General features: G+C 43.5%; 2 protein-coding genes across 3 annotated transcripts in view; one reads left to right on the forward strand and one right to left on the reverse strand.

The window, feature by feature from the left end:
- The window catches only part of ARHGEF26 (Rho guanine nucleotide exchange factor 26), a 128,716-nt gene extending 114,812 nt beyond the window's left edge, over positions 1-13,904 (forward strand). The window contains exons 12-14 of one of the 2 annotated variants that reach the window (XM_034997410.1): positions 3,688-3,755; positions 5,259-5,363; positions 5,954-11,008. In XM_034997410.1, coding sequence (XP_034853301.1) covers positions 3,688-3,755; positions 5,259-5,363; positions 5,954-6,096 — 316 coding nt within the window. In that variant the 3' untranslated portion in view covers positions 6,097-11,008. Of the gene's footprint in view, positions 1-3,687; positions 3,756-5,258; positions 5,364-5,953; positions 11,009-13,270 lie in introns of those variants that run through there. The other variant, XM_034997414.1, reaches the window with a different exon arrangement.
- Positions 13,905-15,044: 1,140 nt separating this feature from the next.
- Positions 15,045-16,049, reverse strand: part of DHX36 (DEAH-box helicase 36) — a 47,765-nt gene continuing 46,760 nt past the window's right edge. Inside the window, exon 25 of the mRNA XM_034997403.1 lies at positions 15,045-15,715. Within this exon, the coding sequence (XP_034853294.1) occupies positions 15,530-15,715 (186 nt within the window). The 3' untranslated portion in view covers positions 15,045-15,529. The remainder of the gene's footprint in view (positions 15,716-16,049) is intronic.

Genomic DNA, 16,049 nt, shown 5'->3' on the forward strand with positions numbered 1-16,049 from the left:
GCCCCCCGGGGTGGAGGTGGGTGGAGTTGTGCGGTTTTGACGGGGGCGGGGGACCGGCTCAGTGGAAGCCATTTCAAGAAGCGGCTCCTTTCCGTGAGGGCAGCAAGGAGTGTCTTGTTCTGTCCTCTTGAGGCTCCGTGAGGGGCCGCCGTGTCCAAGGGACGCCATTAGCATCCAGGCAGCGGGCGTCGGGGGTGAGGTTTCATCCGGACTTCTGGAAGCTGGCTGCAGGGTCAGGCCGTCCCTGAAACGGGCCACCGGATGCCAGAGGCGGGCTGTGCCTGAGAAGTGACGCGAAGGGCGGCGGATGGCGGTGAGGGCCCCGCGGAGATGCGCGGGGAGGCGAGGGGGAGTCCGCCGTGGTTGGCTGTGGCGCATGGGGGCGCACACGGGCCTCGTGGGTTTCTCTTGCAGAGCGGTGCTTCCATCTGTCAGGTCTTACTTAGTGCTCAGCTGCCTTCGTGCTTTGGAAATGCCACGTGAGCCCGAGAAAAAAATAGATCTTATCCGATGAAGAGATGATGTCAAAGATTTAAGTGTGGGGCGCCTGGGTGGCTCCGTTGTTAAGCGTCTGCCTTCGGCTCAGGTCATGATCCCACGGTCGTGGGATCGAGCCCCGAGTCGGGCTCCCTGCTCAGCAGGGAGTCTGCTTCTCCCTCTCCCTCTAACCCTCCCTCCTACTGGTGCTCTTGCTCTCTCTGATGAATAAATAAAAAATCTTAAAAAAAAGAATATGTGTAGGGCGCCTGGGTGGCTCAGTCGTTGGGCGTCTGCCTTCGGCTCAGGTCATGATCCCAGGGTCCTGGGATCGAGCCCCGCATCGGGCTCCCTGCTCGGCGGGAAGCCTGCTTCTCCCTCTCCCACTCCCCCTGCTTGTGTTCCCTCTCTCGCTGTCTCTCTCTCTGTCAAATAAATAAATAAAATCTAAAAAAAAAAAAAGATTTAAGTGTTCGCTTAGGATCATTTAAAGGAGGCTGTGCTTTGTATAAAGTACTCGCTCCTTATAAAACCGCCCTACAGCCCTATGTCCTGTAGTCGAGTTTTGTTTTGTTTTTTTTTTTTTGACAGAGAGAGATACAGCGAGAGAGGGAACACAAGCAGGGGGAGTGGGAGAGGGAGAAGCAGGCTTCCCGCCGAGCAGGGAGCCCGATGCGGGGCTCGATCCCAGGACCCCGGGACCATGACCTGAGCCGAAGGCAGACGCCCAACGACTGAGCCACCCAGGCACCCCTGTAGTCGAGTTTTTAAAAGCAGGCAGTGCCATCCGTGTGTACGTCAGCTGTGCACACGACTTACTCCTTGACACTCCGCGTGCCTGGGGCCCAGCCTCGGTTTCCGAAGTAAGTCTGTCTTTCCGCACACTGCGGTTTCCGCCCTCCCTGACCTCCCTCGTTATTTTGTGAGCACCTGCTAGGGAGCGCCGCCTTTTAGGCCGCAGACTACCTGGCTTATCTGCTGACTCCACCACTTAGCCCTGCCACCGGGAGCAGCTGCTTAATTAACCCTCCAAACTTCAGCTTCGTTCCCTGAACAATACAATGGAAATAATAATGTTACTATTTAATTTCCAAGATTGTTGTAAAGATTAAATTCGATGGCACTTGAAAAATACAAAAAAGCACCGTAGCTGGCGCGTAAGTGCTCCATAACTATTTAGAACAAGACCCAGGTCCCGGGCTCCTGAAGTTTATGGCCTAGTGGGAGAAACAGACGAGTGAGGACATGAGGGGCAGTGCGATTCCTTAGGTTGACAGATGGTTACAGGCCTCCGTTACGTGCCGGGCAGTGTTGGAGATAACACAGGCTTACAGCCGGCCAGCAATGTGATAGTGCTGTGCAGAGGGGTGCATGGGAGCAGGACCGTCAGACTGGTTGGGGATGGGGGTGTGGGCTCCCGCATCCGGGGAGGCCCCCTGGAGGAGGTGAGGCTTGTGTTTTCAGAATTGAGTGGACGTGCTGAACAAAAGTGGACATACCATAGGATTCCATTTTCATAAAGCATAAGACAGGTGGTGGTGGTTCCCTTTGTGGGCGGTTATTGACGGGAAAGGGACGGAAGGTGTTGGGTGTACCTATGAAACCACTCACACCTCTGTATACCCTTAAGATCAGCGCAGTGTTTTATGTATGTTCTTCGTTGATGAGTGAGCGAGCCTAATGGGTAGAAACAGAGGGAAGGTCCTACTTGAGAGCGAGAAGAGCAGGCGGGGAAGGGTGTGGAACAGCGTGGCATGCCCCAGGCCGGCAAGCAGTCTGCTCTGCCCAGATCGAAGGATACCTGAGGGGTGGTGAAGATGGGACAACAGCGAGAAGCACCTTTAGGTACAGGCTGTTACAGGAGAAGAAAAATTTTTTTCAAGCACTGGGCATAAAGGTGTCACTTCCTAAGTAGGTGGAGTGCAGAGTCAAAACTCACCTTGGGGGCGCCTGGGTGGCTCAGTTGGTTAAGCGACTGCCTTCGGCTCAGGTCATGATCCTGGAGTCCCAGGATCGAGTCCCGCATCGGGCTCCCTGCTCGGCAGGGAGTCTGCTTCTCCCTCTGACCCTCCTCCCTCTCATGCTCTCTGTCTTTCATTCTCTCTCTCACAAATAAAAAAAAATAAAAAAAAAACCTCACCTTGGTTTGGATAGCTTGCCGCAGGACCTCCATGCAACCTTCTCATCCTTTAAATGGGCTTTTGGAGAATGACATGAAATAATGGATGTCAAGTGCTTGTATCTGCCATGTAGTATGGATTTATTTTTTTTTAAGATTTTATTTATTAGAATACGAGCGAGGGTAGGGCAGAGGGAGAGGGTGAAACAGACTCCTTGCTGAGCCGAGAGCCCGATGTGGGACTCCATCCCAGGACTCTGGGATCATGACCTAAGCTGAAGGCGCCCCTGTAGTATGGGTTTAATCAGTGCTCCTTAGGAGATTTTAAAGTGTGTGTGTGTGTGTGTGCGCCTTATTTAATTAATTGCAATCCTGATACTTGACTTTCCAAATCAAAAACTGGGGATAACCGTATTATGGAATAATGCTTATCTGAGACTTCTGATCCTTTAGTTAAATAATTATTCTGTTTCATGTAATTATAGCTTAATATTATTTAAAAAGTCTCAGTTGTGTTTTTCCTTAAAAATTTTTTTGGCTCTGTTCATTAAGTCCTTTTAATCATTTGGGAACAGTCTGAGAAAGTTCAAAGAATTTCTGTTTATTTCAGTAAGGCTCATGTTTGGCAATCTCAGCTGTAAGAGGAACTAAACAACTTGAAATATGTCTAGATTCATCTTTTCTGAAATGGTTTGAGTGTAGGGGGAGGAAGAGAATGTAGAGAGACTGATGTACTCGAATTTTTTAAAATGAAATTTGCTTTTTGAAATGTTAAATCAGATTGAGTATATTAAATATCTTTATGTGATTATGTGTTGGTGTAATCAGCTCTTTATTAAAGGTTAAACTGTCCTGTGAGAAATTCCATTTAATCAATAATTAGCCAAATTCATTCCCAATCTTTTTAACAGTAATAACTAGCGTTCAGCGTAGATTCCCCAGATTATCTTTTTCAAATAACTCATACCCCCCTCTTCTAAAAGGCCAGCCCCCTAACTCTCCAGGGAATCTCGCCCATTTTCTGGGAACGGCTTTGCATGCTTTGTCCCAGCACCTTGAATCTCTCAGTTGGATTTGCCCTCTGTGTTTAGGAGTGAACGGGCCCGCTGGATAACCGCCCTGGGACACAGCAGTGGGAAGCAACCTCTGGACCGAACCTGTAAGTACCTGGAGGGCGGCCAGCGCTGGACCGTGGAGGGGCTATGCCCCCTGCTGGATGCTAGGTTGTTAATGGTTATCCACCACAATCCCTGCTCCGTGTGTTTCTTGTCCAAGCGTTCGTTCCCGTCGCCCTGCATCACAGAACCCTGTGATCCCTGCTTTGGAAGCCAGGGGCTCTGGATTCAAATCCAAGGTGCAGTTCTTTGTCGTGTAAACGTGGCAAATCATTGCAAAGCCTTCCTGAGCCTGTTTAATCATCTGTAAGTCAGCTGCATCATTATATACAATATGGGGTTATTGTCAGGATTAACTTAAACAGCCTGTGTTGAAAGCCCTGCTTGTCCTGTAAAGCTCTTAGATTTTCAGCTGTTGCTAATGGGCAAGAGTTGCATGTTTAAGCCTTTTCCATACGGACAGTGTGAATCTCAGCTGAAATGTTATTTTTTTTTAAAAAGATTTCATTTATTGATTTGACAGAGAGAGACACAGCGAGAGAGGGAACACAAGCAGGGGGAGTGGGAGAGGGAGAAGCAGGCTTCCCGCGGAGCAGGGAGCCCGATGTGGGGCTCGATCCCAGGACCCCGGGACCATGACCTGAGCCGAAGGCAGACAGACGCCCAATGACTGAGCCACCCAGGCGCCCCTGAAATGTTATTTTTTAACCTTAAAGAAGATTACTTTACCATTCCTTTTGACCTTATTTATTAAAATGATAATATGAAGAAAATGTATTTTATTCTCCTAGGGCATTAGGAATGGTGCAGTAAAGGGTGGTGTCCTGTGCTTATTAGCCCCTTAACTTTGATGTTAGGCTTCTCTGGGTATTTCTAGCTGGAAGGTCAAATCGAAAGAACCAGGGCAGCAAAATTGGTTATCTTGGAGTACTCAAAAATCATAGCTTTAAGCTTGGAGCCAAAGCTAAAGTGATTGGTTTGAAAGTTTCCTAGAATCAAGTTCTATATTATTAAACAACAAATTAGGAACTCAAGTCAGTCAGTACCAAGTCACTGAAGTTATAATCCTTTTGTTATGATTCAGCATTTTGGGGCAACTCTAAAATGTTGTCTAACTTTTGGTTGGAGCTCCTTTTATTTCTGAACGTCTTTGGCAGCTTTCGTGTGCCAGCGGGCTGGGGAGGCCCCCTGGATGGGAGTGGGGAGAATGGGTGCACTGAGGATGTTACCCGCTCTGTCTGGCCTCAGTTTCCCCAATGCACAATGGCTGTTGTTTGCTCTATTGTGTATAGCTTGTCACGGCTGTTTTTGAGGGGATTCGTGCATCACAAAAGGCCTCTCTGGATCCTGAGCTTCTAAAGTTCTAAAGCTCTTAGCCAAATAAGACAGTTCCTGGAACAGAGTTTCTGCTTGATAGACGCTTAACTTGTTTCTGTCAATGCCGGCCTTGAATTGCACAGAAAGACCGAGTAAATGTATTTGATTTGTACCTGTTCTGTTCTCCTCTGCTACCGGGAGCTCAGTGTGTGCCCCCCTGTCCCTCGCAGCACTGACCCAGGTGGAAATCATTAGATCGTTCACTGCCAAGCAGCCAGATGAACTGTCCCTGCAGGTGGCGGATGTGGTTCTCATCTATCAGCGGGTCAGCGATGGTGAGTGGGGGTTTTCAGGGGCGCGCCCGGTGCAGCCTTCGGGGCGCCATAGAACGGAGGAGCTTCATTTTGTTTTTAGTGCTCATCCTCCATATCCCTTTGGTTTTTTCATATGCACCTGCCTTTCCTCTGTCAACACTATTGCTTTTAATGTTTTTGAATAAGAATGCAATCAGATGGTATATTATTCAAAAACAACCTTGAATAGTTTCCCTTCCTTCCTAGTGCCCCAGTGACTTAGTGCTAATCTTCAGAGGTTCTTCCTTCTTTACTTAAAAAAAAAAGAAATCAGTTTCCTGATGCCTCTGTCTGTGCACAGCATCCCCTCCCCCAGCCTGGCCCAACGCCCGGGCTCTTTTGAGCCTTCTCCCTTCAGGGCCCCAGTTGGTGTCCCACCTCCTCTGTGTCATCCATTCCTTCTTGAGGCCCTTCCTGCTGTTCCCGTGTCTCCTTGCCTTCCCTCATCCGTCACGCACAAGCTGGGGTGGGATGCTGCCTCTGAAGCTCGCTGACATCCTCCCCGGAGCCAGGCAGGGTCCCGGTTCCTCCACACCCCTGTTGCCTCAGGAGGACTCTGCTCTCGTTTGCAGGCTGGTATGAGGGGGAACGACTGCGAGACGGAGAGAGGGGCTGGTTTCCTATGGAATGTGCCAAGGAGATAACCTGTCAGGCTACAATTGACAAGAACGTGGAGAGAATGGGACGCTTGCTAGGACTGGAAACCAACGTGTAGCCGCCCCCCCCCCCCCCCCCCCCCCTGGCCCCAATGGCCTTCCACGACCGCGAGATTTGCACGACATCCTGGCCGGCTGGTTGGTTCTGGGCCGGCTTTGTTGTTCATTTTAACACAGCCTGATTCATCGGCAGAGTGACAGCGCTTTGCCCATATGCTTGCCAGCTGGTTCTGCTCTCTCGGCAGAACAGCTACCGGGTACAGCGAGTTCGAAAGGCTCAGTGTGAGCACACGGTCCCCCTGCAGCCTTCTTGAGGCCCGCGGAGAGTCTGCCGAAGCGCCGGCCAGACTCACCCTTTTCGGGCACGGAAAACGGATGTTGGGGCCTGTACCCTGGTTTTCTCTTTCCTACTTCGCCAAGAATGTTACTGTCCCTCCTTTTAACCTCTCCTCTGTATGGTTCCCCCGGTCTTGGCAAGAGTCTCTGTGTTTAAGGAATGCCCGGTTTTGTAAATATTTTTTCTGCCTCTTACATTTTAGATCTGATTCTAATGCTTTGAGCATTTCACAAGGAACTGGTAGAGCTCAAAAGGGGAGCTGCTGAGTTATTCTAAACCTCTTCCCAGGAAAGGGAAATTGACACTTGAATTTTTGCCACCTCTTTCCTCATTAGTAGGAGAGACACTTACTTCAGAGATTTTCTTTTTAAACCCAGCTGACCCGATATTGGTCTCCGATAAGTAGAGCCTAATAAAACCCTACTCAGGCTACTTAAATAAGATAGAATTTAGGTGGTTCACATAAGTGAAAACATCCTGAACATAGGATTAATGTTCCCAAATGAGCTGATAAACTGACATGAGGCTGCTTTGCCTTTAATAATCTCGCCTCTTGTAATTTCTTTAATAAAGATTTTCGACTATTCCTACTCCTGTTTCTAAACAGGAAATTGGCTGAAACACACTCTCAAGGTAAAATTAGGCCCTGCCTTGGTATCAAGATGCCAGCATGGCACCTAACCGAAACATAACATTTTGGTCTTAGCGGGAATCCATTTGATATGTACTGAAGGTCTTGCTTGCTGGATTTGGAGGATCTCTTAACCCTGGGTGCCTGCAGAACTTCATTTCTTCCCCTGGGGCAAGGAGAAAGGATTTTAAGTAGTTCGTTTCATAGAGAGGGAATGTGGGTTTGGAAGACAGAGGGGGGGAAATGATTTGTACTGGCAGCTAGGTTCCTCTCTATTCCGTCTTCTTCGATAGAGGGGTAAGACCTGGCAAAGCGTGCATTATTCAAGGACTCAGATCTGTGTGTGACATGTCCCACCTACTGCCTGCCAACCAGGTACCAAATCCTGAGCGAAGTGAGCAAAGCCGAAGCCCAGGGTGGGAGCTAAGTATGCTTACCTCACACACCCTGCATCCTGCCAACTCAGCTTTGAGCCACTGTGGTACACCCGGGGCCTTCTCGTCCCTGGCTCACTCCCCTTGACTTAGGCAGACATTTCTGGGTGTCAAAGACATGCCAGGCCCTGAATTCTTTGAGCTTTGGGCCAGTCAATGAAGTAATAGCAGTGGACGCAGCAGGAGATTTCTCCAGGTTGGTAAAACAAGGCGTTGATCTCCTCTTTCATGTCACAGGCCTTTTAGAGGAGAGGTTAAGAAATTGTAATCTAATCTCATGTGATGTTTGCATTTAGGAAGGAACATAAATGTGTTGCTTGCAAAGGGATCATTTTGTGTTATTTTTGCTAATATCCATTTGAAGCTAAAAAGCAATTGTATGAATCCTGTGAATTAATTTATAAGTAGAGACGTTAAAGTCTGGGAAATACATGCATTTTATAAATCAAAGCCTCGTTTAGCAAGCAGGTTAGTACTGTTAGCGGGTCATGTTGTTATACAGCGGGTGTGTAACATAGTTTCATTTCCACCGTGCATTTTCATTTTTATAGGACAGTTTCTACGAATAGCTTCTCAGAACTGTGTAATGACTTCAGTGACCTGTGGAGAACAAAAATACTCCTTTTTGTCCCAACAAATTGATACTGCTTGTATACTTTTGGTGAAGTGAATTTATAAAGATTTTTGTATATACTTGCTCTTTTGTATTTGTGTGATTTAATTCACTATAGCGTGTATTCATTTAAGTATATAATTTGCTGAATTTTTGGTCAACTCGGAGTTCTCCTCAGAAGGGATCTACAGCTAATGTTAAAGGGCGCTGATCTTTCCTTGTTGGGTACATGCTGGCATCAGCTGCCCTAGAGAGCTGGAGCAATTTTAAGAGCTGGGCCCTGATGTTTCTTATAGTTTCCACAGAACTGCACGACAGAAGAGCTTATCTTAAATAGTTGGTGGTTCCCTAACTGTAGTATCCGAACCTTTGTGCTTGTGAAATTCCACCACCTTGTGAATCTTGGTGGAGGGCAAAAACTCCCGTGTTAGTTTTCTCTTACTGCCTAACAAATTACCACAAACTTAATGGCTTAAACCAACATCCATTTGTTATCTCACAGTTCTGGGTGAAGAAGGCCAATATGGCGCAGTGGGTTCTCTGCTTAGAGTCTCGGTCTCATAAGGCTGACACCAAGGTGTTAGCTGGCTGCTTGCTCAGCCAGAGCATGGTATCTTCTTTCATGCTCACACCTGTTGTTGTCAGAATTCAGGTCCTTGTGGTGGTGGGACCAACGTCTCTGCTTCCTTACTGGCCGCCAGGGGTGTGGGGGTGCTCACAGCTTCCTGAACCTATTCATATTCCTTGCCATGGGTTCCTTCATCTTCAAGGCACCAGGGGCATGTTGAATCTTTCTCACACTTGGAATCTGACTCCATCTTATGCTACCAGCTGGAGAAAACTCTGCTTTTAAGGAACTCATGTAATTACATTAGGCCTACAGGATAATCACCCTTATGATTAACTCAAAATCAACCGATTTGTGACCTTAATTAGATCCACAAAATTCCTTTACCATGCAATATAACATAGTCACAGGTGTAATACTGGGCCGGCCGGGAGGTGCGGCAATAATGGGGGTCATCTTAAAGTTATGCCCTCAACACTACTGTAAACCTTAAAATGCTAGATAACTTTGTTTCCCTGTGTCTTGTATTTACTAAAATACAGCCATGTGGTAGGAAACACCAATCTTTGTTGGATTTTTGCTCAAGGTAAGGATGGAAGAGGAAGGAGATGAGCATACCTTCTCTGGAACTAGCAAGATACATTCCCCTCTTTGCTGCTACATTTTCCCTGGACTTTAGAAAGCAGCAGAGCCAGAGCTACTTGAGGGGACATGAGTACTAAATACTGCAGGGCAGAGTTTAGTGCCTCTGGTGATCACCCTTGTGGATTGAATCCCCGAAGGGCTTGCTTTGGAGTGAGGATATGAGCTTGGAGGACCTCAAGCTTTGCCCTTTGGGCTTCTAGCACACTACGGACCGGACAAAAAGAAGTTAAACCTTATTGTGAAGGAAGGTAGCATTATCTTGTATTATTTCCAAACACAAATTCTCAAAAGGTTCCGCAAATTAGCAAACATTTTGAGACACAGCTTCAGTGATACAGAAAAAAACAGATACTTACAGGGACCCTAGATGTTGAAATCATTAGCTACATCAAACAATCATCATCACCATTTTTAGATAAAGCCAAACTTTAAAATGCAATACAGTACTAACAACTGTAAGAAGCAACAGAGGAAAAACAAATCAGCACTAGGAATTACGGAACTAGGTTGAACAGGTTAGATAGCTGGTGAACTGGAAGAGAGGCTAAAAGATACAGCCACAAGGAAGCGTGTAGAGCAGAGATAGAGAGAATGCCGAGGTTCAGTTGGGAGTCCCAGAGGAGAGCGGAGGGAGCATTGGCAAGGGGACCTTTGTAACCTGCTCTGACTGGTCGCAGGATGCAGGCTGTCCCCGGGGAGGGGAAACGGCCTTGGGTGAAGTGGCTCTCTTCAGTGGAGGACAGTCCTGCAGAGGGCTGACAGGTGAAGGCTGTCATATGACAGCACTTGGGGCAGCTAAGGGAATCGTCCTTCAGTCCTGAGGGAAGATCTGGGCAGAACATCACAATAGTCAATACATGGAGCTATGTCAATATTCGACAAAATAGTCCTTAAGATAAAAGGTATGACTAGGGATAGAGAGAGCCTAGATAATGATGGAAGGTTTATTGAACCAGGAAGATGTAACAATTCCATATATCTATTCCCTCCCAATAATATAGTCTCAATATATATAAAACAAAATTTGGGAGAAATAGAAGAAATAAATCCAAAATCATAGCACATGACGCTTTAAAGTGTAGAAGTAGATAAAAATCTATGGAAGTGTGGAAGATCTGAACAACAGCTTAATATATACAGGACACTGCAACAATTTAAGCATATACATTCTTTTCAAGAACACACAGAATATTAAAACATTTGGCCATTTCCTGGGTCATAAAGCAAGTTTCAACAAATTTTAAAGGACTGAAATTACACGGAGTTCTATGACTACATTTAGGTTAGAAATCAGTAACAAAAATAACCACATACTTGGAAACTTAGATCTAAATGTAAAATACAAAACTATAAAACTCCTAGAAGGTAACACAGAAAATCTAGGTGACCTTGGGTTTGGCAATGACTTTTTTTGACGACACCAAAAGCATGATATATGAAAGAAAAAGAAAATGATAAATTGAACTTTGTTAAAATCAAAAATATCTGCGCTGTGAAAGACGGAAGAATGAAAAGATAATCCAGAGAGTAGGAGGAAATTTTGCAAAGCAAGTATCTGATAAAGGGTTGGCATCCAAAATACACAAAGAACTCTTAATTCTCAACAATCAGAAAACTCAATTAGGGGCATCTGGCTTGCTCAGTGGGGGGGCATGAGACTCATGGTCTTGGGATTGTGGGTTCGAGCTCCAGGTTGGGTGTGGAGATTACTTAAAATCTTTAAAAAACAAAACTCTGTTAAAAAATGGGTTCTTTGAGGGGCACCTGGGTGGCTCAGTCGTTAAGCGTCTGCCTTCAGCTCAGGTCATGGTCCCAGGGTCCTGGGATCGAGCCCCGCATTGGGCTCCCTGCTCGGCGATAAGCCTACTTCTCCCTCTCCCACTCCCCCTACTTGTGTTCCCTCTCTCACTGTCTCTGTTAAATAAATAAAATCTTAAAAAAAAAAAATGGGTTCTTTGAAAAGATGAATACAACTGATGACACCTTTTAGCAAGACTAAATAAAAAGAGAAGACTAATTACCAGTGTCAAGAATGAAAGAGGGGCTATCGTTAGATTCCTTAGACATTAAAAGGATAAGGGGTTATTTAAAAAACTTGGGACTCCTAAATTCAACAACTTAGATAAAATGGGCCAACTCATGGAAAACCACAAAGTATCAAAGCTCTAACTAGTCCCATAACTACTAGATTGAATTTGTCCAAAATCTTCTGAAAAAAAAAAAATGTCCAGGTGCAAATGGTTTCACAGGAATATTCTTCCAAACATTTAAGGAATTTACATAAATTCTATACAACCTCGTCCAGAAACTTGAAGAGGCATACTTCCCATTTTATGAGGCCAGCATTACCCCACAAAAAGGAAACTGAAGTATTCCTGACTAATCATTATAGAAATAAATACAAATTAAAACCACAATGTCTATGACTCCACCCACTGAAGGCTGATATTAAACAAAACCACACCAAATAACTAAAAATACAAAGTCCTGGCAAAGATTTGAAACACTTGGAACCCCCCCCTGGTGGGAATGTTGCTGGCGGGAATGTAAAATAAAATAGCACACCCACTTTGAAAATCAGTTTGGCAGTTTCTTATAAAGTTAAACACACTCACCATATGATACAATGATCTTAATCATAGATCTCTTCCCAAAAGAAATGAAAACCATTATCTACACACAGCCTCGTATACACGTTCATAGCAGCTTTATTTATAATAAAAAAACTGAAAATAACTCAAAGGTCCATCAATTAGTCAATGAATAAACAAACTGTGGTATAACCATACAAGGCAATACAACTAAATGATAAAAAAGCAACTAACTATGGACATATGCAAGAACATGAATATCTCTGAAGCATTAAGGAAAAGAAACTGGAGACAAAAGCCTAAATATGATTCTCCATTTATTGGAAATTCTAGAAAAGGCAAAACTAGTGACAAAAATCAGATCTATGGTTGCCAATGGGTAGAAGTAGAAGCAGGGGACTGGCTGCAAAGGGGAACAAGGGAAACTTACGTGATGGGAATGTTCTAGATCAAGACTGTGGTGGTAGCAATTACATGACTTTATACATTTGACAAAATTCGCTGAATTATACACTTAAATTGGCAAATTTTACTACATATAAAAAATAACCTCAAAGCTTAAAAAGAAAAAGCATGGAAATACATCAAACATGTAACAGTGGTAACACGCTTTTCTTTGTTCAATTCCCAAATATTCTACAATGAGGGTATATTGTTTTAAAATCAGAAAAATGTCATTTAAACAATCAGCATATTATATAAGATTATACCACATGATCTTGACAATTACTTAAAAATATACACAAACTCAGCTAAAAGAGTGGAAGGAAATTTATGATTTACTTTGGGTGAGGGGGGTACTAAAATTCCTTCTAAAGCTTTTCAATAATCTCTACCTTTCAGGGTGGACTTTGTTTTAAAACTACAGTAAGAACAGAAAACTACTTGTCGTAATAGGTATAAATTTATCTAGAGCTTTTGCCCAAGTTAATGAATTAGGAAGCACTACATGTACTCACTTTTCAACGACACTTTTTTAAAGATTATTCACAGTGGTTTCTCTGTTTTTCCCCTTTTAAGTTTCTGTTTCAGGGTTGTTTTTTTTTTTAAGAGTTAGTCTAGGTATCACTAGAATGGTGAGGCAAACAGATTTTTTTTTTTTTAATGTCTTATTCCTTAAAACTATAAATAACAAATAGTTCTTCGACCTGGAATAAATTTTCCACTCAGTATATACACTATTTTGTAAACAAAAGAAAAAACACAAATAGCACCTTCAATCAAGATTTCCATCCTGATCAGCTGTACAGAAGAACAGAAACTGGGGGTGACAGTGACTGCTTTAATCTCTTTCAATAGCTCATCCATTTAAACAAGTCTTCAGGAACATTTTCCTCATTCTTATGGAGATTAAATATTGGTTTGGGAACATGGAACCAATTAACTAATAATCCCCTCTCCCTTTTTTTAACAGATTCTTTAAATGTTATCTTCTAAGACCAGTTTGGCCTGCTGTGAATTTAAACTGGAGAGTAAAGGCAAGAAAACATATACACAAACACAAACACACTTATAGAGCAAATAGAACCTTATGGTCACCTTGAGTTTAGGGACAAAACCACAATATTGTGATAATGACTCAATACAAGAATTCAGTAAGAGATCACTTTGGGGAGACTAGCCAAGAGAATGGAGTTAGGACACACAGTACATACATTCAAAACCTTTAGAAGGCAAGGATAGGCTGACATACATTCCCAGAAATGGGAGCAGAACCTGAACCAGTGATGTCACACGGATCGTCAGAGCACTATCAATAAATCCCAGTCATTGTTTGATCCTCTTCCTTCAGTTTCTCTGCATTTATTGGAAGGCACAAGAAAATGTTTATTTTTAAGGATGCAGCAGATGTTCTTCCTACATTTCTTTTTGCAGTATGTTCAGGACTACTACTCTAACACCTTTTGTCAGACATGTGGGTCAAACTGTTAGATCACAAAAGAAATGGTAGAGGGGCCCCTGGGTGGCTCAGTTGGTTAAGCGTCTGCCTTCGCCTCGGGTCATGATCCCAGAGTCCTGGAATGGAGCCCCGCATCAGGCTCCCTGCTCAGCGGGAAGCCTGCTTCTCCCCCTTGGCCTCCCCCCACCCCCCGCTGGTGATCTGTCAAATAAATAAATAAAATCTTAAAAAAAAAAAATGGTAGAAACAGGCCTCAGCAAACACTCACTGATGCAGACTGTGTGCTTCAGTTAATATGCTTTCTGCCAAGTTAAACAAAATACACTACCCTAAAGTGGCTAACTCAATAAAGGAGGGTTTATTTGACCAAAATAAGTGCATGTGCAAGGCAGGTCTAGAATTGGATAATTCAGCAGCTCACTAGCATTTTCACAAACTGGTGATTTACATTCTTCCACTGAGCCAACGTCATTATCCCCTGTGATCGTAAAATGGCTACAGCAGTGCCAGATTCCGACAAGACAATGTTCAAAGGAGAAAACTTCCTCCTCCAAGACTACCAGTGAAGAAAATCTTTCTCAGATGTCCCCTTGCAGATCTCTTGTCAGTTGCAATTGACAACACAGGTTGACATTCTGATGGCTCATCAGTTGTAAGGAGAGTAAGACCATACATGATTGGCTTAGAACAATCTGATTCACCCTTGGGCAAGAGTCCAATATCCCTGGGCACCAGGCTACACAGAGGGGGAACACTTGAACAATCAAGCAAATGGGGAGGGACAAATGGCTGTTGGGATAGCATTCAATGGTATTTGTTAGTCTGATAAGGCTGAAAACACGAGCCTATCACTCACCAGCCCTAAAATCACACTAGCTTCCCTTGTCTGAGAGGGTAAAATGGGACTCAGCATGGAAATGAGTGTAACGTAATGGATTGTTATAAAAAAAAATAAAATTCAGGGACAAATAAAAACTAAGATTTAGTGAGTACATTCTATGTGCCAGATACTAGTGTATGCACTTTACATGTATCAACATTTTTAATCCTCACAACTGCTGCCTGTATTTTACTGATAAATAAAAAACAGAGAAGCCATGTACCTTGCTTGCCCAAGGGAGCTGGTAAGTCACAGCTGAAGTTTGAACTTAGGTGGTCAAGTCTAGACTCATTTTCTCAATTGCTATATACTACGCTAATGTAAAAGGGGTACAAATACATTCTAAAAAGATTTAAAAAAAAATCAAGCCAAAGGATAGAGATGTAGAAACCAAGCCAAAAAGTTAGCTGAGATTTATACACTGTACATTTTATTAAACACTGGGCTCTATTACAACAAATTAATTTACTTCTGAGGGAAGTTTCATTTAAAAATGTGGTTGTGTTCAAATTCTTAACTTGACACTGCTTTTTGCCTAACCATTCCTTTTATTGGTTTCTATACTCAGTCACTATGGGCAGAAAGAGTAACTTCTCATAACAGAACAAAGGAATTTCTCAAGTGGTACAACACTCAATATATATAAGAGCAGTCCTCCCAAAGTGTGGACATGACAACAGAAAATATGATCAGAGAACATATTGCTTTTTATGGTATATTTATAATAGCTATAGATAACATTGTTAAATCATGCACATTACGTCTTTACTACCTACTAAAGGTTTCTACCTTACATACAGTAATTATTCATGTCCCATGGTTTGGCATCTAGCCAAAAATTAAACTATGATGGAAAATGGCTGTCAAATTTTCAGACCACCACAGAAAAGTTGTCAGCTGTAATATCCATCCTGGAATCGTGGTGGAAAGTTCCTGGGACTTGCTTTTTCCTGTGTTTTGATCAAGTCTATAATAGCTGACAGTACAGCACAGTCTCTGGATTTAGTGTCCTTCCAATCTACAGGATGGGGACTTTCGATCTTCTCTTGCAGAAGGGTATCTAGTTCCTTTCTCAATTCCTAAGGTTGGAAAAATCGCGTATGTTAAACAAAGGCAGATATACTATTAAGCAATGTAATACATAAAAGTGACTTTAGCGGTTACAAAAAAATTTCGTAAGCTATTATACAAAAGACTGAAATATTTAGTGAGCAACTAAAGTATGGTTATGAGTAGCCAACTAAAGTGTAGTAAAGTTAAAAAAAATTCAAACTTCAATCACACTGAGCCATTTAGAATGGCTGATCTATAAACACCTCAAAAAACAATTTAGAAAAGCTATGCATAAATTTCTCAACACTGTTTGCTCTGCTGAAATAGAGCAAGAAATGTTTAATACAACAGACATAACAC

Source organism: Mirounga leonina, unplaced genomic scaffold (assembly GCF_011800145.1).
Source record: "Mirounga leonina isolate KUSES-001 unplaced genomic scaffold, KU_Mleo_1.0 Mir_115, whole genome shotgun sequence".
Taxonomy (NCBI): Eukaryota; Metazoa; Chordata; class Mammalia; order Carnivora; family Phocidae; genus Mirounga; species Mirounga leonina.